The sequence below is a fragment of the Sphaeramia orbicularis genome, chromosome 24 (assembly GCF_902148855.1).
Source record: "Sphaeramia orbicularis chromosome 24, fSphaOr1.1, whole genome shotgun sequence".
Classification (NCBI taxonomy): domain Eukaryota; kingdom Metazoa; phylum Chordata; class Actinopteri; order Kurtiformes; family Apogonidae; genus Sphaeramia; species Sphaeramia orbicularis.
The window spans coordinates 22,629,255-22,652,863 of NC_043979.1; the positions used below are offsets into that span (position 1 = coordinate 22,629,255).

Consider the following 23,609-nt stretch of genomic DNA (forward strand, 5'->3'; position numbering starts at 1 on the left):
CCCCTGGGAGAAGCTTAAAGCATTGTAACCATAGAAATGTCACTAAGAGCTACTGGGACCTGCTGCTGCTATTCTCAGTGGGTCAATGGTCTTCAAATGGTTTTCACTTATCTCTGGATCCTGCGGTCCCACTGAGGGAGGAAATGAGTCACTGCTGGGAAACATACGTGCACAGGAAGGCATTTCATTACAACTAAATTAGGATCATTTTTGCATATTTGAAAATAGAACCACAGGGCTGCCATCAGATGCAGCGCTGCTTTATTTTCCATTAATAACTTGTCTGGATTGCCCCCTAGTGGAGGGATTTCTTCAGCATCTTTAACTGGGCTGACCACAAGTTTGATAAGATTGTTTTAAAGCACCGTTAAAGGAATTTTAATGGATCAGCTGAAGTTTAAACAGAATGATAAAGGAGCGTGGCTAACGTGGACCAGGTTTTATTGTTCCTCAGTCCAGGTTTCCTTCTGGCAGGTGTCTGGCCGTTATACGATCAAACCACTCTGACAAAATAATGTGGATTACAACGACACAGCACCGTCATATTCCCAACAAGGAGTACTGGATTAAATGGTCAGCTTCTGGTCTCTGTCATAAAACCATCCAATCTGTGTTGACTGCATCTTAAAAAAAACAACAACAAAAAACATACATAGGAAGCATTTCCTGTGTCTTTTCTCAGGTGTGAACCTTTTGGATGTAAATTGATGTTTTAATGCAGAGGTCCAGGTCCAGTCAGAGCTAATATGTGTATTTAATTCATCCTCAAGTCTGTTTAGATTTGACCTATCAGCCATAATTGTTTTAGTCAGTTTCATTATTATCATAAAAGTTCATGCATGCGTGTGTCTCGGGATCCACACAAATAGTAGGCATGCAAGTATTAAAGTACATAAAGTCAAGGTCTTGGGGAAAAAAATATCAGTTTTGAAAAAGTCTGGAATGTTTATTTGGATAAAGACCAAGCACCCCACATATAACACATAACATCTATATTATAAAAGTCAAATTAGAGTCTGGTTTTGACCAACTCTATATGTAAAATGTCATGAGATAATCTTTGTTATGATTTGGCTCTATATAAATAAAATTTGATTGATTGATTGATTGATTGAAATGGCCTCTCTGTGCGTGTGTGTGGGCATGTGTGTGTGTGTCCGGGGATTCACACAAAATCTGAAAAGAGCTGACTGCTGCAGTTTGGCATATTTATGTATTTTTGGTCAAGGAACAGACTAGTGAAAACAGCAAGTTGATAGGACCAACATTTTGGGAGATAATAGTAATTTTGGAATACAATAGCTTTACATTCACATTGCTCTACACAGAATGCTTTGGCGGTGACTGCTGGACAAATGTGGTACAGCATGAACAAATACACAATAGCATAAAAACTACCACATCTGGAACCCGTGGATACCCATGGGTCAACGCACTATTTTTTTTTTTTTGGTCTTTCAGTTTAGTTTAGTTGAGATTGATTTTCATATTGATAATTCAAGTATTTTCTCGGTATTTTGTCTTTATCCTTGTTTTCTTAACATTTTATAGGCACTCATAGAAATATTCTGAAATTCAAAATTTCAACCTTAGTTATTAGAGGACATAACAAAACTTTACTACTTTTGTGAAATTTTTCAAAAATTTGTATTGTTATGTAGAAAATCAAGGTCAATAAAGTTACCATATTTGGTTCCTAAAAGAAAAGAAAAGAAAAGAAAAGAAAAGAAAAGAAAAGAAAAGAAAAGAAAAGAAAAGAAAAGAAAAGAAAAGAAAAGAAAAGAAAAGAAAAGAAAAGAAAAGAAGGAAATATAAAAATACAGGAAAAGTGCATGTAAGATGAAAGGAACATGTATTTTAGAACATTAGAACATGACTTTTAGAACATTAGACCAACATAAGTGCTGATCCAGACCCCTGTCCACATCCACATTCTCCCTTTGAACATCATTCCTTACATTAGTACCATTACTTCATGGTACCGAACAAAGCAGGTACACTCACTGTTCATGCAGAGGTGGACCTTACAGACCCTGTAGACCACATTGGACCTGAGATTGTTGCCTCACTGTATCTGTTGATGTCACTGTCTTGTAATGGGTGCAGAAATTATCAAAAATAATCACTTGTCCGATAAAGGCTTAATGTACTTCTGTTCACCTAATACCTTGTTCTGTTTCATTGATTTTAGTGATTTTAATGTCTTCTATCTTTAAATGCTCTTTTATTGTCCTAGTTTGTTTTTATCTGTTCTGTCTTAATTTTGTGATTTTAATGTAATTTTCCTTGACTTAATGTATTTTCACACCTTTATAGAACACTTTTAATTACCTTATCTAAGAATGGTCATATACAAGTTAACTTATCTTGCCTTATTTTAGTTTTTATTTCCAGTTTTCAGGTCATATGAGAACAGTCCAATTGTGCAAAGTGATTTAATCCTTGAAAAACATGAACCATAAAAACTGAGGGAAAACAAAACTGAAACTGATTTTAGCTAATTTTTTTTTTTTATGTTAATTATAGTTTTCCTTTAATATTTTTGAAAACTGTCTTAAATTTTTATTTCAGATTAGCATTTTGACAGTTCTTTTAGTTTTAGCCTAAAGTATAACAACCCTGATACATGACATCTATGTATTTCTATATAAAGTATATGGTTTGCTCTTTAATTTTTTAAATTTTTTTTACCCCTCGGCCAACATCTGGCTGAAGGGGTGGCTGAAAGGGTATTGTAATTGTTTTGTCGTCCGTCTGTCTGTCTGTCCGTCTGTCTGTCTGTCCATTCAAAGAAATAATTACATTATCTGAAGAATGTGTTAACATATCTGCACCAAATTCATACTGTGGATGCATCTTGGCATGGAGCAGCAACCTAATGAAAATGGATGACCTTTACCTTCTTTTTCAAGGTCAAATGGCCTTGTACAGTTATAATACCTGCATACTTTCATATATAAATATGTATGTAATAAGTTTTACACAAAGACAATCTAATCTAAATTATAGGACAGTAACTTTCAGCAGAATCTTACACTATATTTGGCCGAGGGGGATTAAAAGTGTGCAGCACGTTATGTTTTTACATTATATATGAAATTTTAAACTATAACAAGTCTGTTATAAAAAGTGATGTTTGAGAGCTGACACCTAAAACTCAAAGTCCTTCTCCCCATTCTCACATTTATCCGTTAAAGGTAAGAGGTATTTTGTAAGTTCAGCAAAAATCTGGATTTAAGTTGTGGACCAACTGGATTTGAAACATCATAAACATCAGCGTTTGAAGATATATTTTCAACTTTAGAGAAGCAGGACATTTTAGTTAGTTAAGGAGCAGGTTTTCTGGTTCAGGACAAACCTTTATCTTTAGTTTTACGATTTCAGTTACTGCGAAAGCTAAGAACGTTATTATTATATTTCGAACCTCTTGAATTTCTCTGGTTGTCCCATTTCGCAAATCTCCTTTATACTTTTATATCATTGTCTTTGTATTTTAATTGTGAATAAACTGACCTGAAGTTAATCATCTAGTGCCCAAAGACTGAACTGAAGGAAGTGACCATATTTGAACATTTTTCAGTGACACCAGTTGTTTTGGTATTAGAACTTTTTCAGCAAAAAAACATATTAAACTTAAATTATTATGCAAAATAGAGTATTTTTTATGATGTCTTATAACATAACTGAAGGAGTCTGTATGTTTAATATGTTTATATTTGTGCAAGATGTAGTTTTACACCATCGCCGTAACATATTCCTTACTTCAAAAGACTTCATCATGAATAATGGGTGGTATTTATAAGAGCAAATCTGATCCATACACACATTTTTAAAGGTTAAATACTCTTTTACACACACACACACACACACACACACACACACGCATGCACGCATGCACACACACACACACACACACACAGGTGTTGCCCCACCTCATTCCCAGATCTGCCTGAGGTGAGGATCCGCCGGTACGGGTTCAACCACACACTGAATCCTGGGAGTCAGCACAGCCACACACACCGACTGCTGATGTCAGGAGCTATTATACACACACACACATTCATTTACCCACCCCCACATGGACACACACACACATTCAGTCTCTCTCATCATATCACTTTTATCTCCACAGGTGGCAAATTTAGCCCTGTGGCTCACTGTCAGCATGTCTACAATAAACAAATCAACACAGACAAGCAAACACAGACTCAAAGAGATCCTGTCATGTTGGTTCAAAAAAAAAAAAAAAAAAGTCGACCACAGTTTTTATGCATTCCTCCTGGCTTTTTCCTCTATCTATCCATCTAGACTTCTCTCATTAACCTGGCTTAACGTGAGCTGTCAGCAGCTCCACAGGTGAACTAGTCTCATCTCACGTCTGGCGCTGCAAGACTTGACACTGTCTCACACCACAGGGACCAGAACCGACACTCTGCTCACTTTCTTTAATTCCTCACCCTCTTCTCTCTAATTCTCCATCACCCCCTCCAGTGTTTTTTTTTTCCTTCTACTTATTGTCTGTCCCAGTTCTCTTTTATCTTTTGCTTTTGTGATCATTCAGATGTGTTCAGGGTCAAAATGTGACACCAGACCCCTTGTATTTCTTAGCTATGAAGTGAAGTCCTCCACCCTTTTTCTTGTGGAAGTGTGTATGGAGGGGGGAGGGGAGGGGGGGGGGTCTTGTAGCTTCTTGCAGAAATCCACAGATCAGTCCACAGCCAGTTAGCCTGTTTAGCACAGTCCAGTGATTTCTGGCCACACTAAGGTACACCAGTCAAAATGTAATTTTCTGCGAGATTACACATGATAATGACCCTTTTTGGAGGGTCGCCATAAATGATGACTTCCAATTATAGATGCATAAGTATCGATCTGTCAACAGAAGCAGAGAAGAAGAAGAGGAGGAGAAGAGAGGAGAAGAGAGGAGACAGCTGGACAGATGTAATGTTATGTTTACTGACATCTTTCTCATATCCGCACACACACACATAAAGACAGAGTGGACACTGCTGCAGACTCACTGAATAGCTGAACAATTGCTGAACTGCTTCTAAAGTCTTGATGGGAGCCAATAAAAGCCTGTGAGATGAGTTCACCTGGGATCAGAGTAGACCTTCAGAGCACATCACCTGGTCTAACACACACACACACACACACACACATAGAAAACACACATACACACCTCTGTTTCCCACATGCATTCAAGCACCACACTGGACTGTTTCTAAGCAGACAGAAGAAAAACACATCAGCCCATTTGCTGCAGTTAAAAAAGAACCCCCGGTGTGTACTTTCTCCCCCATTCTCTGGTCTTAACGCTTTTCTCAGTACTCACTGTCAGTTTCATCCACTGGCTGGCTCGGTCCTCCGCTCTACAGCTGCAGTCAGTCAGTCAGTCAGTCTCAAGGACAAACGCTCCAGCTCTCCTCGCCTCCAGTCTCTGTAGCTCAGCGATGCAGCAGCGCACGCACGCACGCACTCCCAACACACACAAACGCACCAACACACACACTCATTTCCTCTGCCTCTTTTCCTCCTCTCAGCGTCTCACTCTGATCCAGTGCTGAGTTTACCTACCTACCTGCCTCGCTGGCTCGCAGGGGAGTCCTGGGAGAGTGTGTCAGACAGAAAGTGTGTCTTAGAGGAAGGAGCAGACTGTGTGTGTTGGGGTGTGTGTGTGTGTGTGTGTGTGTGTATGGTGATGGGGGGGGGGGGCAACACAGCCAGCGTTCCCTTATATGCAGAGGGAGGTGGGTAGAAGGGGGGGTAGAGGACACACAGCGCTCCTGTATTCCCATAGATACAGAGGAGGGATTTCTATTGCAGCCGTGCAAAGATGGGAGAGAAAAAGAGGGAGGGAGGGAGACGGAAAGAGCATCATATTTCAGCGATGTTGAGTCAGCATGTGGATGCGATGCATGTGTTGATAGAGTTGGTAATATTTAGAGGCCATGTTTTTATGGGCAGTTAGGGATTCAAGTTCTTAAGAACCTGCGTGCTGTTTTGACAACATCAAAACTCCAGAAGTCCTGGGTTGAATTTGATCAAAAACTTTACACCAGGTTCTCTCATATTGGCCTGAATATTCTAACATCATATTTTAACCCATGAAGACCCAGTGGTACTTCTGTGTCAGTTCCCAAATTAAATCTTCTCTATATTTAATCTATGAAGTGATTTATCACCATTTACTATAATAGTATTGTAATTTATTGTTCAGTGAATGGTTGGAACAAATATGTGGGTAGGACTTTAACTCTCTAGATCACAGGTGTCAAACTTGCGGCCCAGGGGCCAAATCCGGCCCGCCAAAGGGTCCAGTCCGGCCCTTGGGATGAATATGTGAAATGCAAAAATTACACAAAGATATGAATCCTTTTAGTTCAGTTTCCACATTCAGACTAATTTAATCTCAAGTGGGTCGGATCAGTAAAATACTATCATAATAACCCATAAGTACTCACAACTCCGAATTTTTCTCTTTGTAAATGTAAAAATTTTCATGTCATTTTACGGTATTTACACTAAAAAAACCTAACATTTCACAAAAACACACATAACCTCAAGAAATATAAACATTTTGAAATGTCTGAAGTGTAATTTTAACAATATTCTGCCTGTTATTAAATGTTTTGTGTATTCGTCGATGCACTGTGATCTGTAAGTCGTAATTTACATGTTTAAATGATAAACTGACACATAATTTTGTTAAAATTGCACTTAGTTTTCTTCAGAAATTTCAGTTTGTTTATGTTATTCACATTGTTTTAAAGGATAGTTGGTAGATGGAAACATTTTCATCACATAATTTTCCTTTTTTTGCTCCAAAACATAGAAGAAAGTTTGGAGTTAACAATATTTATATATTATTATGTTATTATTTCACTGGTCCGGCCCACTTCAGGTCAAATTTGGCTGAATGTGGCCCCTGAACGAAAATGAGTTTGACACCCCTGCTCTAAAGCAGAGTTACCCACCTCTCTTGAATCTCCCTCCAGAGCAGGGGTCCCAAATGCGGCCCACCAAAGGTTCCAATCTGGCCTGTGGGATGTTTTGGCCAAGTGCAAATATTCCACAGTCTTGAAGTGAATTAAGCAAAAAAAAAAAAAAAAAAAAAAAAAAAAAGTAGCTTGAATTAAGGAAAAAATCTTGAATTAAGCCAAAAAAAAAAATCTTCAATTAAGTAAAAAAAAATCTTGAATTAAGCTAGAAAAAAATCTCAAACATAGTGAAAAAATCTTGAATTAAGCAAAAAAAAATGTTGAATTAACAACTTCAATTTTAAGTCTTTGTTTTAATGCAAAAAATGACATTAAGTAATGAAAATATTTACATTTAAAATCTCTCCTGTAACAATAAAATGTGAATAACCTGAACAAATATAAAGAACCTGAAATGTCTAAAGAAAATTAATTCCTGCCTGTTATTAAGTATTTAGTGTCTTCATCGATCCGATCCATAATGCAGATGTAGAAATGATAAGTTGAGGCAGAATATTGTTAAAATTGCACTTATTTTTCTTAAGAAATTTCAGTTTTTTCAGGTTATTTACATAGTTTATAAAAGTTAGTATTTACATAATTTAATGGGGTGTTTTTTTCCACTAAAACAGTGACAAAAAATTTGAAGTTGTCATTATTTATAAGTTATTATGTTGTTATTTTACTGGTCCAGCCCACTTCAGATCAAATCGGGCTGAATGTGGCCCCTGAAAGAAAATGAGTTTGAGACCCCTGCTCCAGAGAATCCTACCCACATATTTGTTCCAACCATCCACTGAACCAGCCTATTTTGAGGAGCACAACTCCTCATCCAGGTAGATGGGATCATTAGTGGAATCACTTGAGTTAAGTGAACTGGTAGAATCAATACATTGCAGTACTTTTACTCTATGAAGCTGGGATTACCCACCTCTGATTGTAATATTATCCTCTTTAGTTTGAGTTTTTTCAGTATAAGTCATGTATTTTCCTTTATTTAGTTCACTGATCATGTAGATGTTCATAAAAGCTCAAAGTAAATTCAAAGGTTATTATATCAGAAACAGAGAAAACTGAAGAAAAAGTGACTTTTTCAGTAAAATATATTATTAAATGAACATAAACCAAGTGTCTCCATGCTCTGTCATTGATCCAACTCCATGGGTTTTACTGGTGAATCAATGTTGTAGAAGATGACGGTGTTCCCATGTTCACTACAGAGCCACTGAACGTCCAAATGGGTCATATCTGATGACCATGAAAAGATGACAAACTGAATTTTACACCAATTATTTACATGTATTGATAGGATTAGTGGATCAATAAGCATTAAACAGTTTAGATCAGTAGATGGTTTTGGTCACCAGTGGCTGTTTGGGTCTTTATGGGTTAAAGATCTATTTCACTGTGGTGTTAGCCTATACTTAGAAAATAATCATAGTACAGACTTGGCAGATGTGGCAAAAATCTGTGCTCTAGTACCTCTGTATTAAATTAACCATTCATGTTGACCTGCAGATTCACCCAAGAAAGTTCTAATGCGAGTTTCTGAAGATTTTTACCAGTGAAATTATGAATACAGTTAAAGATATGTCCTGTTTCATTGGGGTTAGACTTTGGTGGACCTATTAGTGCAGCCTTATGTTTTTTGTTTTTTTCCTGACTTCCCATGTGATGGTAATGCATTAAGTGTTTACTTGCAGGACACAAGTTTCAAATTCAGAGGAAAATATGAGCCAAACACTGCAAACATTTAAAATCAAAGACCTGTCACTTCTGATAGATGGATTTTTGATATTTTTAAGGACCTGTGGAAAATCCCCTTTTTTCACCAACTATTTAAGCAGATTTAACCATATTAGTTGCTTTTATAGGTATATTATTAATAACTGAATTGTATGGTCACACAGACATGGATACCTGTATGTCAGGTCCAGAGGACACTCCCTGCTGATCCTTAAAGGTCCGGTGTAGTCTAACACACTGGACATCCTCTGCTGGAATATGGCAGAATATCCATCATACAGAGAAAGGATTGTCATTCTCCTTCTTTCCAATATCTGTGTATTTTGGCTTTGAAAGTCCATCTCACTATGTGACAGAACACCCTCCAAACTGCAACTACAAACTGAAATTGGCAAGTTTAAACAGACACTTGCTTTTATGTGCCATTTCTTTTCTGACAGGTGTGAATGGTTTAAAATGACATGCTTCTTAATGAATATGTTCCACCGAAACTATTTTGCAGCATCCGACTTTCAGCACCGCCAGGAGCCCAGATAACTTTTATCTCTTTTCCAGACTGACAGTGAAAGGTGCCAGATTCATCTGCAACACTGGCACAAAACTAAAAAAAAGTGTAGATAGGTGTGGCTATGAAAACTATGTCCAGTGCACAAGATTCAGGATCTACAGACGTAAGTGGAACATACTCTTCATAATGACTTTAGAATAGTACATTACATTTGATGCAATTAGTGTACAATAAAAACAAGTAGTGCCAGGCACAACAAACCCCGCGCCTCGCACGTATTGTAGCTTATTTTGGCATCAATCCAGCTGATGTCATCATGTATGTGCGTGTGCTGATGTCAGCATATCAATTGCCTCTATATTTGTGCCAAGTTTGAAGTAAATTGAAACAAAACTGATGTTTTTATAAACATGTGAAATGTCATCCATTATAAGGAAATTGATGAAAAAAAAGATTTGAAAAATTCATACAAAAATTTAAACTTTGACCTGCTGTTCCCAAAATACAACCTCATCTATTCTGGGTCACTGGCAATCTATAAACCCAATTTGGTATGAATTCAACTAATAGTTTTGCTGCTAAAGTGTTAAACAAAGAAACAAACCAAACCAAAAACAATACCCCTTGCCTCCCCTTTGGGGGGCGAGGTAATAAAATACTGTTCATCTACATTAAGATGCCATCACCTACAATATGACCACAGATATTTTGTCCTTGACTAAAAAGTCCAGAACAAAACAAACAGCGTACATAGGGCAGGCTGAGGGGAGTATTTCATAGGTCACAATGAGCCACTTCACCCCTAGATGTCAGTATGAATTACACAATGCACCTTTAACGTAATACTCTGAGAGCAAACTAATACCTTACCAAGACTCGTGTTCAAGTATCAACATTTATATCATCTAGCATATAGGTCGTATAGAAAAGTGGGTCAGTCTGAACCAAACTGAACCAAAACTGTCTGATGAAGCCTGGTTTAAACACCTGATAAACAACATAGGCTGTCAATAACCACCACGTTGACAAACACACTGTCTTAAGAATTTAATACTTTTTTTTCCTTCCAGTCATAGACAGCATCCCTCACTCTGATGAAATAGTGGGAACTTTAAACAAAATCATTGTTACAGTGCATCTTCCTCCACAATTTGTTTTTCATATATCTGTATTTTATCAGAACATTCATTTGCAATTGAACATGTTTAACTATGTAAGGAAGTGGGGACATTATAAAGTCTCAAAACAATAACAAAAAAAAGCAAACAATGGTGCTTCTAAATCAATACATCTGTGTCACTGAATACAGGTGTAAAGTGAAATAACCTATGAACCTTCTATTGCAGAAATACTCCACAATTTTCACCTTAGCAGGAGAACACTAATGTTGTCATGTAGCTTTAACAGTCACATGGCTGTTATGTAACATGTTATAGTAAAATCAATGTGCTTTGTTATAAGAAGCTGTATACCACAGTTTGCAACATAAATGTTTGTTAGAATTTAAGAGAAAAAAACAAACAATAATGGGTATAACAGGCAGTCAAATAAATCTTTGGCCTGAGTTGACCTCACGTGTCCAAACGTGTGTTGTCACAGCTACGCATGCATACATAACGGGGCTAAAACAAAGGAAAACAGGGGTTTGGAATCATCTTGTTTTTAGACGGATACAAAATACACTGCAGTGTTGCAGATGACACTTCTCTCATTAAATAAACACTAAAATGGAACTACATCCAGATATCCCAACACACATCCATACAGTGTACCCTAAATTCTTTACAATAAAAGGAACCTAAAATTCATTTTGAGGTATGGACGACTCACATAGTCTTTGATTCCAAAATTCTTGTGCAATTACAGATGAAATCATTTTTCCTAACTTCACTATCCTATATTGCTGATCAAAAACAAACCGCACTATCATTGTTGGTGCATGCTCTCACTCTCTTGTCAACGTCACCTCGGTTCTCTGGACTGAAATGCAGGCTTTCGAGGTGCTGAGGCAGCATGCCAGCTGAACACACTAATGAAGCATCAATGTCATTAGTTTCCTCCAACAAGGAGTTTCTTGAAAGGAGGTTTGCAGCTCAGTTTCACTCATTCACCTTCAAGTGTCACTCTCTCCATTTCAGTCAGTGTGGATATCGCAGGCTTCTCATAGTTTCCACAATATGGGAAAAATTCTTTCATCGCTGGCCTTCACACACCTGGACTCATCTGGACTTTTATTCTTTTTAAACTATTTGTTGCCCTGAGCAGTCCTTTCATTTCCATCCTCCTTGTAGCTCCTGAGATGGCCCATCGCAGCCTGCTCCAGGTTGGAGATCCAGAGACCGGGTGTTCAGTTGAAGCCCAGACCTGTGCCCTTGGGTCTCTGTGTGGCGCGGATAGGCTCAGTGATGCCCCTCCCCTCTGGACCCAGGCCCATCCCCGGGCTCCAGCCCATGCTCTGTAACATGCGGTTCCCCATGTTTGTGTCGGGGATGGGTGGTGCGCTCTCCCCAACCACTCCTGAAAACAGAAGTCACAGGTTAGCAGAGTCAGGAAGGATCAGAAGTGATGAGCAGAAAGACTGAAAAAAAAAAAAAAAAAAACAACTAGAAGCGTTCAGAGGGTGCAGACCTCCGCCAAGGTAGATCAGTGGCCCCCCCACCCCTAATCACCACCAAAATTTAATCATTTGTTCCTTGTGCCAGTATCAACATTTCCTGAAATTTCCATCCAAATCCATCCATAACTTTTTGAGTTATTTTGCACACACACAGACAGACAGACAGACAGTCAAACAAACAGACAAACCAACGCCGATAAAAAATTAACCTCCTTGGCGGAGGTAACAAAACACTGGCACATATGATCTACTTTTTGACACCACATATAATCCTGTCTCTCCACATTCATTTGAGCTTTATTATTGTTCTACATGTGAATGGAAACAGTTCTACCCTTTTAGAAGTGGTACTCCAAATAATACCTTTTCTTTTGCTTCAATGGCATCTGAGTATACAATTAGTGCCATTAACAGCTTACCTTGAGGTGTTTCAATTTAAATATTTGACTGACTGCATTTCAATGAGCATATATTGACATTAACATCATGGATTTAGTTGCACAGCCAAATACTATTTGGTTTTAAGCCAAATGAGAAAGGAGAGCCCAAAAACTTTGAGGAGGCAATTTGTTGGATTTAAAAAGCCTAAGAGGCAAACAGCAAATATAGCTTCTACTTATTTGTTCCAGTGTTCAATACCAAAAATTGGCTCTCCTTCATAAGGTACAGAATTATTAAACTGCTATTAGGCTTTTACTATAAAAGTGAGATGAAGTAAACTGAAAAGGGCTGGCATTTGGCCCCAAGTGTATTTCCAAAAAAAAAAAAAAAAAAACAAGCAAAGTTTTGGCTTGTAATCAAACTTATTAATTTCAAAGTCCTTCTTCGTGGTACACATATTTGTTGTTCTGTCTAGCCAGCCTCAATATAAACGTCTGTGAGACTTGATGTTCTAACTAATGTAATCAGGTAATTGACTTAGCTACATTTCCAGTCGGGTTGCAAATACAACCTATGAAGGGAGGTGCACCCACGTCTGTCTCAAACACAGCAGTCATTTTGTTCCCTCTCATTCCTGGAAGTTCATGCTCCAATGACAGTGAGTCGACTTATTCCACTGTATAATCCTCTCTTTAATTGTATGCAGTGCAGGATAAATCCACCAGCTCATTTACAGACATGATTACAGAGTCCTGGAAGGATGGGAACTGCTGTTCAAAGCCACTGCAAGTACATCTAGTTGGACTGGCTGCAAATTTTACCTGCTTACCTTTGTTGTGCACAAAAGACAATTTTTTCCCCTAATGATTGATGATTGCTTTATCCACTATTAGGCTTCGCTGCACCGTCCTTCCTCCTGCGTGCCCTACTATCCAGCTGACTCGTGTCCAACATAGCTTAGCAGGAAGAGCTAATAAAGGGTTTAATGATGAAGCACTAGTACATTCTCTCCGCAGTTTACCATTCTAAAAATGTGGAGCAAAAGCCTAACTTCTGTTCCCTCTGCTGTGTTTGCATACATGTAAGCTCAAGACAGAAGGTAAGGAGCAAAGGAGGCTGGTGAACATACTGCGCGTAACCAAAAGTGTAAGGAAAACGAACAAGGAAATGAGAGCCAAAAATACAATAAAAGAGGCGGTTGGAGGTAAGTGCCAGATGGTGTGTTAGGTGGAGCTAGGTGTGCATCCAATACCTGAGGGGGCGGTGGAACCAAGGGGGGCTGCTTTCCTTCTCCGCTTCACATCCCCTGTGCATAGAGAGCCGAGGTGCCCACTGGTCTGTCTGCAAAACCAAGCGACACAAAATACTGCTGAGAGTACGGTTTACACCAGTATTTGTTAAAAATACACCATTTACACATGAAACACTTGTGGTCACGAGTCAGCGGTGTTTTAAGCTCCAGTGTTTTCTCACCTGCTGGCTGTTTTTACAGAGCAGCTCCTCCGATGCCCTCTGTCTGTCCGCGAGTCCCAGTGCAACTAAAGACATGGACGTGTTCAAAATAAATGCACTTAACAACAATCACATCTGAGGATTGTAAGAGAATCACATCTAGCTCTACGTCAAATAGGCTACTGAATTTTACAATCATCAAAATAGAGATAAACTGAAATGTGGAATGAAAATTATTTTATATTATTTATAATTATTTTATTTTATATAGATATTTTATCTGGGGAGTCTACTTACTTATTATATTTTATTGTGTTTTTATCTAGTATTTATCTTCTTATTATGTTTTTATTATGTTTATTTCACTATACAGCACTTCGGAAATCTTTGTGTTTATCTAAATTTACGCTTTATAAATAAAAATGGATTGGAAAGAAGATATAGTTTTTCACCTGTCCATGTTCTCTCCTTGAGCCTGGTGTAAACCATGGCCTGTTGAAAACAAGAACGGAGACTTAGAGCAATGCACTCACATCGAAGCAGCATTTAAAATGAGAGAAATCAAGCACCCACATATCACTAAACTGCTGGTCTTTTCTTTAAAAAATTGTTTCCTACAACTTTACATCAATTCAAATGAGAACATAATTACAAATTAAGTTTCAATGCCATTTATTAATTTAAAGTAGTAATATAAAAATGTCTAAAACCATCATTGTCCACCCTAACTGCCGACACAAAACTTTTTTTTACAAGCTACGATGACTCACTCGTGGGGGTCCTGGTTTTGTCTACCCAGTCTGTCGTTGAAGCCCTGGCTCGAGCTTCCTTGTAGCCCCACCTCAGATGCCTGTGGGTTTCCATGGAGATGGCTCAGCCTGGCCTGGAACCCTGATGGACACAGTATATTCACCATTAATATAACACTGGAGCTGCTTAACTGGATAGGAACATTATATTTGTTGTAACATTTAAGAAGAAAGGGTTTAGTTCCAGAACAATCAAAACATCAACACAAAAGGTCTTGCCATGTTGTGAAAGATACAACTCAACATCATGTGTTGTTAAGACAGAGGAAAGGAGGCTTTATATAGGATTCTTAAACAAAACCCACAAGTGGAAGATTTTATTCTGCATTACTTATTACCACACCTCAAAAATCAAAATACTAAACCTTGGTTTGATCCAAGTTTGTGGAGTTTTTGCCCCCTACTGGTCATAAGTGAGACTGCAGTAACACTAAAACATTTATTGGTTGTACATTGTTTCATTGGGCTTCAGCATGATTTTACAGTAAAAGATTAGTATAGTTGCATAACATAATAATTCACTTGAACATTTTTACAAGCAGCCATCCAACTATATCTCATTCATCGTGTCTGAGTTGAGCTCTGCTTCCCACCACACATTCTCCAGCCTACCTCTCTGTGCTCCAGGGCTCATCAGAGGGAAAGACCCAGTGAGGATGCTGTTGAAAACAGGGTCTGCCAGGTCCAGCTCCTCTGACCCTGTCTCCCTCTCCCACCAGGGCACCACTCCGGCCACCCCGCATGCCCCTCCAGGCACAGAACCAGAACCTGGCTCCCCCTCGTAGAACCAGTCACTCTGCTCATCATCACCTGAAAAGGAGATGACAAAACCTTGAGTTCGTAAGATTTGCATAATTTCCAGTTTATGGAGTCTCGTAAGTCTGTTGATAATATGTTTCACTTTGTAGGTTTTGTGTGGGAAACATAAAGGAAGCACATAAATGGCTACATATGTCTAAATAACTCACAAGATATAAAAAAAGTTTTAATACTTGTTGTTGTTTATCAGATCATCGATCCAATAAAGTACACAAACAATAAACCTCACCACTGTACAGAGTTCAGTTTGACTCACCTTGTCTGCCCTCATCATTGGTATAGAGGCCTCCATCGCTACTGTTACTGACACTGCTGGTCTCACTGAAAGAAAAAAAAGAAACTGAAAATTAATTTCACACACAAGTCAGAAAACACAGTAAGTCCACATGCAATATGGCCAAGATATTTTTATGATGCTGGTGGCCATATATGTAACCTGAGATTCCACATGAGCAAAATTGTACCATTTTGATACCTTAAATATATGTATACACAAGGGTGGAAAATATAGCTGAAATAATTTTTACAGCATATGTAATGCAATGCTACCGGTATATATCATAATAGTATAATAGTTCTGTAAAATCAATTATTAAGTAGTGTAAAATAAGAAAACTGGACTTCATCACATTTGATTATTTTCCTCTTCTATATGTAAAGTACTTGCCTCTGAGAAAAAAAGTGTCCCCACTAAGGTTAAAAACAACACAGACTAAACTCTCTTTCAAAATGAAAGCTTTAAGCTTCCAAATGAGAACAACACTGTCAAAATAAATTCTGAAACCGTCAACTCATCATGTAACCCCAGCGTCGACCCAAATGAGGCCAACTTTTTCAGGTTGTTCTAGTTTTTTATATTTTAAACAGTCTTGTTATCCTATTTACCTTGCAGCTGAATTTGAAAGACTTCTGAAATCACATCAGATCCCACAGTAGAAACAGCACAGACAAATCCCTACATGTAAAAACATTTGTATCATCATGGACTATCTACTGTCATATCGCCCAACCCTAGTTATAAATATTCAAAAGTCATACTTCTGGAAAGGATATGAAAAGAAAAAAAGGTCAAAACACTAACCACCTGTCACTCATGTCCTCATCCGAACCCTTCTGCTCCTCCAACTCCATCTTGTCCTTGGATCCATCTGTTGGAGATGAGATGGGGTCCTCACTCTCAACCACCACCCCCTCATCAGCAGCCTCTACCCCTAACCTGTGTGTAGCCAGTTTCCTCTTCTTCACCCTGCTCTTCCCTCCGACAGGCCCTATGAGGCCACCGCCGCAGAGCTCCATAGCACTCCTGCCGTCATTGGCACCCAGTCTGTGCGGCCTGCCACCAGAACGGGCTTTAGGGACAGGCGGTGGGCCTAGCATGGTTGAGGTGGGGGGTTCTGGATCAGCAGGTGGGTCTACAGCCATACGTTTGACCTTCCGTCGGCGTCGAAGGCTGCGAGTTCCTTCTGCTGAGCCCAGAACGCCGAGGTCGTCAGGCCAAAGCGGTCGTTTACTTCTTCCCATGTCAGCTGTTAATGGAGTCCGCCGCTTCGGGCCAAGCTGCTCATCTGAGTCGCTGTTGTCACGGGCGTGGCTGTTGGCAGCGGAGACACCTCCTGTACTGGCACGGTAGTCCTACAACAGAAGATTTGGTAAATAAGTCATACTCAGAAAACAAATTTAAAACTGCAGCCATATATACCAACAATGGTCACATTAACATCACTAATAAAACTATTCAATAGAAAGTTCCAGAGTTTCACTTGAACACAATGCAGTACATCTATCTACCATGAAAATGGAAATGAATGCACAAAGTTTGCTTGCATGAACCCCCGAAAGATATTAGATTTATCATATTCCTTGGTAAGGAGGCAGACTATAAGCGACACGTTAGCAGCCAATCATTTAACAGGTGGGGTGTTCAGTTGCACCCTGGCTAAGCTGGTGAAAAGTAATATGTGCCAATGAAACATGAGTGGTAAACAGTGCATAAGTCACACTAAGACACAGCATATGTCAACATCACAAGGAAGGACCACAAAATATGGTAAGTTATAAGCTAAGCTAAGCCTGCTGGCTGAGGGAGCATGCATGCCTGCAATGTGACATACCATTGTCTGATATCTGAACATCATATAAACTGGTAAAGCTGCAGCAGCTATGACAAAAACAACTCTAAAAATACCATGAAATGTTTTATTGTGTTGGTCGTTTGTCTAGGACAACAGACAGAAATTAGCTTCTCTGCTAAATCTGGTGCATGCATCTTGTTCTTTGCAACTAATGCCCATACACACTGTTCTGTAACTAAGTAAATAAATACTAAAAAAAAAAAAAAATACCATGTCATCTAAATGCCACTATGAGCAAATGACTAAGATGCACACACCAGAGCAGTGAACACACCATATGCTGCATTCAGTGTCATACAAAAGTGGAATGTCAGAAGAAGTAGATGTGACGTTAAGTGATACGGCACATTATTGACTGGTCTTTTGCTACTTTGATCATCAAGATTTATTTCAATTCAGTTCATTTAATGTAAGTGGTTAAATGCAAAATACAGTAGCTGAATTTCATATAAAGCAGGGGTGTCCAAACTTTTTTTAAAGAGGGCCAGATCTGATAATGTGGACATTGCCAGGGGCCAGTGGTCCCTTCAGACGTTTTTTAAACAGTAAAAATTACATATAAACGCGCTGTTCTACAACAAGTTTATTTTCATTGTCACAATATCATTTTTTTTAAATGGCAGTGTAACTTAATCTAAGCCACTCAGGTGTGAACAAATTAAAAAAAATAGTTCTGCCTTCCTTTCACATCTGGAGTCAGATAACATAGAACAAACTGTGGAGTATCTGAAACATCCAAGTTGATACAAATCTTAACCTCACATTCATTTTAAACATGACTTATGTGAGTAATCATTACTCATATATTACTCAGTAATGCAAAGTCTGTTAACGTTTAAGATGAAAACATATGACTCTTACTCTTGTCTTTCACAAAATCATTCAGAAAGTAATATTTTGTGTCATATCTACAAGTACATAACACCAGCAGTTACAGGCAACTAACCTGGCAACTTGGTAGCCTGCCTTGGTGGTGAATTCACTGAACTCAGGTTCACATGAAGAGTCACTGTTGAGTTTAAAGCAGCTGGAATTTGCTTCACTTTTTCGGAGCGCTAACTCCCTGCTAGCGTGTCGTATGCGTTAGCATGTTTTGTCTGCTCGTGTCTCTTTACATTGAATTCCTTAAACAAGGCAACAGTCTCTTGACAAATTAGGCAAACATAATTGCCTCGATTTTCAGTGAAAAAAATTGTAATTCCCATCTCTCCTGGAAGCCCTCACTGTCAACTTTCGTTTTTTATTTACAGGCGCCATGGTTAGAAATTAGCGAAAAGGGTTCACGGTAAGGTCACAGAGCAAGATAGAGTTAGAGTGGTGCTGCCACCATGAGGTGAAAGGAGAAACTGCATTTTGAACCTTTTATGATTCATGTACTCAGTTCAACAGTCCAGCGGGCCATAAATAATACATTATAAAACTGAAGCTGTGGGCCGTAGAAAATGTGACCGCGGGCCGTGATTGGCCCCCGGGCCGGACTTTGGTAATGCCTGATATAAAGGCTACTGGTAGATTTATTCCTTTGCTGCAGCTAGAGCTAAAGCTTGCCTTTTTCTTTGGTTTCCACACCAACTGCACTTCTCAAACAACAAGAACTTAACCCTGAAAGACCCAGCCACTGGCAACCAAAATCATCCACTGATCTAAAATGTTTAAGACTAGCTGCAGCACTAAACCTATCAATATGTTGAAATGATTGAGGTAAAATGCAGTTTGTCACTGTAATCAGATATGACCCAGTTGAAAACGTACCTATTTAAAATTGCTTATAATTGTGGAGTTTAAAGTTTTTTGGGATCTGTCCTTTTCTACTGTTGCACTCTGAGATTCACTGAATGAAAAGTGTGTTTTAAATAAAAGGTGTTATTATTGTTATTTATTATTCGGACATTCAGTGGCTCCATAGTGAACATGGAAACACCATCATCCTCTGCAACATTGATCCAACAAAACAACCCATGTAATTTGACAAATGACAGTGGTTGGAGACACTTTTCGACATATGTTATCTTCAGTAAATGATATCTTTTACTGGAAAAGTCACTTTTTCTTCATTTTTCTCTGTTAGTGATATAATAACGTTTAACTGTAATCTGAGTTTTTACAAACATCTACATGATCAGTAAATTAAACCAAGACGATACCCAATTATCACTGAAAAAATTAAAAATGCTGAGCATAAGATAAAGAATGGTGATAAGTCACTCAAGAAAGGTTAAATAGAGAGAAAAATCATTTAGGAACTGCCATAAAAGTAGCACTGTGTCTTTGGGGTCACAGATAAAAATCCTTATCTGAAGTCTTGAAGCTTTTGCAATGAGAACTGTTGAATCCTGTCTCTCCATCCCCCCCTCACCTTGTGTTCCTCCACACTGGACTCTGAGCCCTCACTCAGATGTCCAGTCTCCCAGGGGGGGTGTGGGTTATCTGACCGTCGTTTTCTTCCTCTTCGTTTCCGAGCCTGTCTCTTCAGCAGACAGCCCACAGCCAGTGCATGGTCCCCTCCGTCCCCAAATCCACCCCTTGCTGCCTGCTCGGAGCTCTCCTCCAGTGCTGACACCAGATCATGGACAAGCTCGTCCATCGTTCGGCGAAAGTGCCTGAGTTGATGAGAACAAAAGCAGTGTTACATCTTGGGCAACCAGTGTATGCAAAACAATTATAGATGCAGCTCTGTCATTTAAAGCACGCCTTCAAAGTCTGAATGTTTGTTTTGGTTTGATGTGACAACTAGACAACCAAATGACTGGCACCATCACTCTCAAAATAGACTCAAACACAACAATAACACCTCGAAATAATCATCCAACAACGATTACCGACGCTAAGTGTGGTTAGCTATGATATTAACATTACTCAGTTCTGGCTGATTCTATAAAACCCTTACACTTTTCGATCTGTTAACATCGAGTAAAGTTAGAGACGACAGCTGAAGAGTTTGCATCTTTATACTTACGCTGCTAAATATTGCAGAAATGTGATTTAAGTGTTTGCAATCTGGTCTACGCAAAATTAACATCAGCACTTCTTTGCTGTAACTGTGTCCTAGTTGTTGTTAGCATTATAAGCTAATAAACGTTATCTTGCTAGCTTGCTATCGCTAAATACAACAGACATTCATTTACGAAAAGTACAATTCTACCATTAAGTGCAGAGTTTCGCAGAGCTAACTGTGTTTATCCGAATTACTGTCGCCCGAAAATTAAGTTAAACTAAAACACCTTTTTGCTATTCACATTAGCTTTGTGTTGCCCGTTAGCAATGCTAGCTTTAGCTCGGTAGCCGGCTGTTACACGAGAGTTGAGTGGACGTGAACAATATGTTACGTCTCGGTGATTTCAAAGACCACCTACCAGCCCGTTCCCGCTTTGCCGATGGTTTTTAGATTAGCTGCACGGAACATTAAAGCCGCAAAATACCAGATACCTTTAGCCAGAAACAACGGACAAACATTTAGACAAAACAGACACCATCCTGACACAAAAGCTAACGATCAAGTAGCTGGATCAATATGCGACAAGAGGAGGACACCGTGAAAGCAGCAAGAGGTATGCTGCTTTCACGTGTTGTCGGAAATTTCGCCATTTACACATGGGCGTGCAGAGGAGGAGCCAAGTTACTGTGAAAACTACTAAATTAGTACTCTACTGTCATAATTATATTATCATACTATTATCATCGTTATAATGTCTAATATTTTGGTCATTTTTGTCTCATTTTATGCTAAATCATGTTAATCTGCTGATGTTTGACGTTAGTTTTGCCTACTAGTTTACTAAGCATTTTTCAGACTAATAATGTGTAATCTACATCTTATGTGTAACAGAAACGTTATTAATAATAACCCTAAGAAAATTAATATGGAACATTGTATCTGAAACCATGAACAAAACAATAACCTAAAATATCCTTAACCTAATTCACCCTGAAGCCAGCACAATCTGCAGACCTGACTGATTATTATTTATGTATTGATGATGAAACACTGCTATTCTTTTTATATATAAAGAAAAAATCCATTTGCAACTAATTTGTCGGGTATTTAATTTAACAAAAACAGATGTGCAGTAATTGTGTAGAAATAAATCACATGTTATTCAAGTGTTCACACAACACATGAAGGCAGCTGGCTTGCATTTGCTTAGTTTGAACAATAGAGGGCAGTGTAGGCTGGTACTTACAACTGTGGTGAACTCAGTGGTTACAGGCAATCAGCTGGGCCTATCAGATTTAACAGGTCAACAGTTCACAAACACATCAGTGATGGCCATGTCATATTAATTACAGTGGTCACTGGGCACCGGTGGGACCTGGACTTTACCCATGACGACAGGTGTTCTGGACTTCTCTGAATGTCAGTGTCACGTGGTCAGCATAGGTCAGCAGCAACAACAGGTGGCAGAGTGTGTGTGTGTTAACTAATGAGAAATTTACACACTGATAAAACTGTCAGGCATGCATTAGGAGATAGAGCTTTATGCCAAGTCAATTTGTCTTTTGTCTGGTGTGTATCCGAGAACGCCCTCTTAGGCTGGTAATCCTAACGGGTGTCCTTCCTCAAATGCCTAAGAAGTCACAGGCTCCAGATGATGATGACCACTCCAGGACGGTCTCAGATTACTGACCAGGGGCCCAGGTAAAATTAGTAAGAAGCTGTCCACTGGTATATAGTAGTCAGACGTTTGCGGCACTCATAGAGAGAAGACACACGTTTAGACCAGACCAGATTCATGATTCAGATGGACTTTTCCTACATAGAAAACCACAGATAGTAGCTGGGACTCACTACATTATGGAATCATGATGTCTGTAGAGGACGATGAAGTCTTTGCTGAAGCTGTTGAGCACTATGTCTCTGAAACCACCTGGAGCTGGGTAAAGTCATTTGTAAACTATCTGCATGTGCCCGGACTTTGCATTTAGAATCTTCCAGTTTACAGCATGAGTGAATCTATTTAAGATAAGATAAGATAAGATAAGATAAGATAAGATAAGATAAGATAAGATAAGATAAAATAAGACTTTAATGATCCCACCATGGGGAAATTTAACAGTATACAGCAGCAATATGCAATACACCAGTGCGAAAGAAATGCATTTAGATATATGAATGTACATGAGCATTTAGAGCAGGACAGAACATCTGACTCCTCTAAATGTCCATTCTGTTTAATCTAAACATATAGATGGCATTTTAATCTCAGTGGGTCTGTCACTAGCTTGTAGGACGACCAAGACAGTAAGACCGAGGGTGTTCATGTTGATAATCCCCTCTGTAAGATGATCTGTTCCAGTGTAAAGGGTGTGTTGGATGAATAACAAATGACACATTAAAAAAAAAAAGTCCGAGTAATATGTTTATGAATCAGGTGATTTTTTTTTTTAACCACACCTTAAATCAACTAACCCATACCACCAAAACATGACTTTCAGTTATTTACTTTTTACTTAATAAAGTTGCCATAAAGTCACTTCCATCTATTGTCAATGCTATAAAAAAAAGTTTACAGTTGTGGAAAAAAATATTAGACCATCAAAAGTCATCAAAAACAATGGTTACTCAATCAAGTACTAACTCCTGTGTGTATCATGTGACTAAAACAAACAGAAAAGAAAACATGGAATGCCTAAAAGCACTGTTTTTTTTTTTAGTACAATGCCATAGCTATTGATGTAAGAACTTTATTGATTTTAATTATTATCAAGAAAACCATGGAAAACGGATAGATATCAGCTCTTAAATTAAACTCTTAAGAGCTATTTTGTTGTTATTAAATATATTTGCCCAAACAAATGGACCTTTAGTTGTACCAGGCATTAAAATGAACAAGAAACTGAAGAAAACAAGGGTGATCCAATCATTTTTTCCTGCGAATGTATGTTACTGTACTGTATATTGTCAATACAGAATGGTGAAAATCCTCTTGTTATTTGTAAAATTTTCCATTAAACTGTCACACTGATTCTTTTGTCATCTCAGTAGTTTAGAAATTAAAGGTTTTCCCCTTTACTGTGTCATATCTTATGACTCTCAGGTCATACCAGCCATAGCCAATCAGAAACCAGGTACCAGAAAAGGATTGTGTAATGAAACTGGGGAAAACATGTGCCCTTGTTGAGTAAACTAAAAACAAAACAAAACACAATGACGCTGGAATGCAACAA

General features: G+C 38.5%; 2 protein-coding genes across 3 annotated transcripts in view; both read right to left on the minus strand.

Annotated features, from left to right (window-relative positions):
* The window catches only part of LOC115415160 (estrogen-related receptor gamma-like), a 41,003-nt gene extending 35,564 nt beyond the window's left edge, over window positions 1–5,439 (minus strand). Inside the window, exon 1 of the mRNA XM_030128638.1 lies at window positions 5,336–5,439. The gene's annotated coding sequence lies outside the window, so the exon portion shown is untranslated. The remainder of the gene's footprint in view (window positions 1–5,335) is intronic.
* A 4,829-nt stretch (window positions 5,440–10,268) lies between these two features.
* On the minus strand, window positions 10,269–20,995 carry gpatch2 (G patch domain containing 2). Of its 2 annotated transcripts, none has more exons than XM_030128417.1 (10): window positions 20,798–20,995; window positions 19,801–20,044; window positions 16,397–16,944; window positions 15,569–15,633; window positions 15,106–15,303; window positions 14,455–14,575; window positions 14,137–14,176; window positions 13,706–13,770; window positions 13,485–13,573; window positions 10,269–11,751 (listed from the first exon to the last, which is right to left on the minus strand). In XM_030128417.1, exons 1-10 carry the CDS (start codon window positions 20,845–20,847, stop codon window positions 11,582–11,584), a joined length of 1,590 nt encoding a protein of 529 aa, XP_029984277.1. In that variant the 5' UTR covers window positions 20,848–20,995; the 3' UTR covers window positions 10,269–11,581. The 2 variants fall into 2 exon arrangements, with proteins under 2 accessions (XP_029984277.1, XP_029984276.1); XM_030128416.1 differs by having other exon boundaries at window positions 16,394–16,944.
* Between the last annotated feature and the right edge of the window lie 2,614 nt (window positions 20,996–23,609).

Excerpts from the sequence above, each read along its gene's own strand:
- gpatch2 (XM_030128416.1), bottom strand. The coding sequence starts at position 20,847 with ATGTTCCGTGCAGCTAATCTAAAAACCATCGGCAAAGCGGGAACGGGC. Across the intron at positions 15,304-15,568 it reads CAATGATGAGGGCAGACAAG|GTGATGATGAGCAGAGTGAC; the intron begins GTGAGTCAAACT and ends TCTCCTTTTCAG. Across the intron at positions 13,771-14,136 it reads CAAGGAGAGAACATGGACAG|TTGCACTGGGACTCGCGGAC; the intron begins GTGAAAAACTAT and ends CCATGTCTTTAG.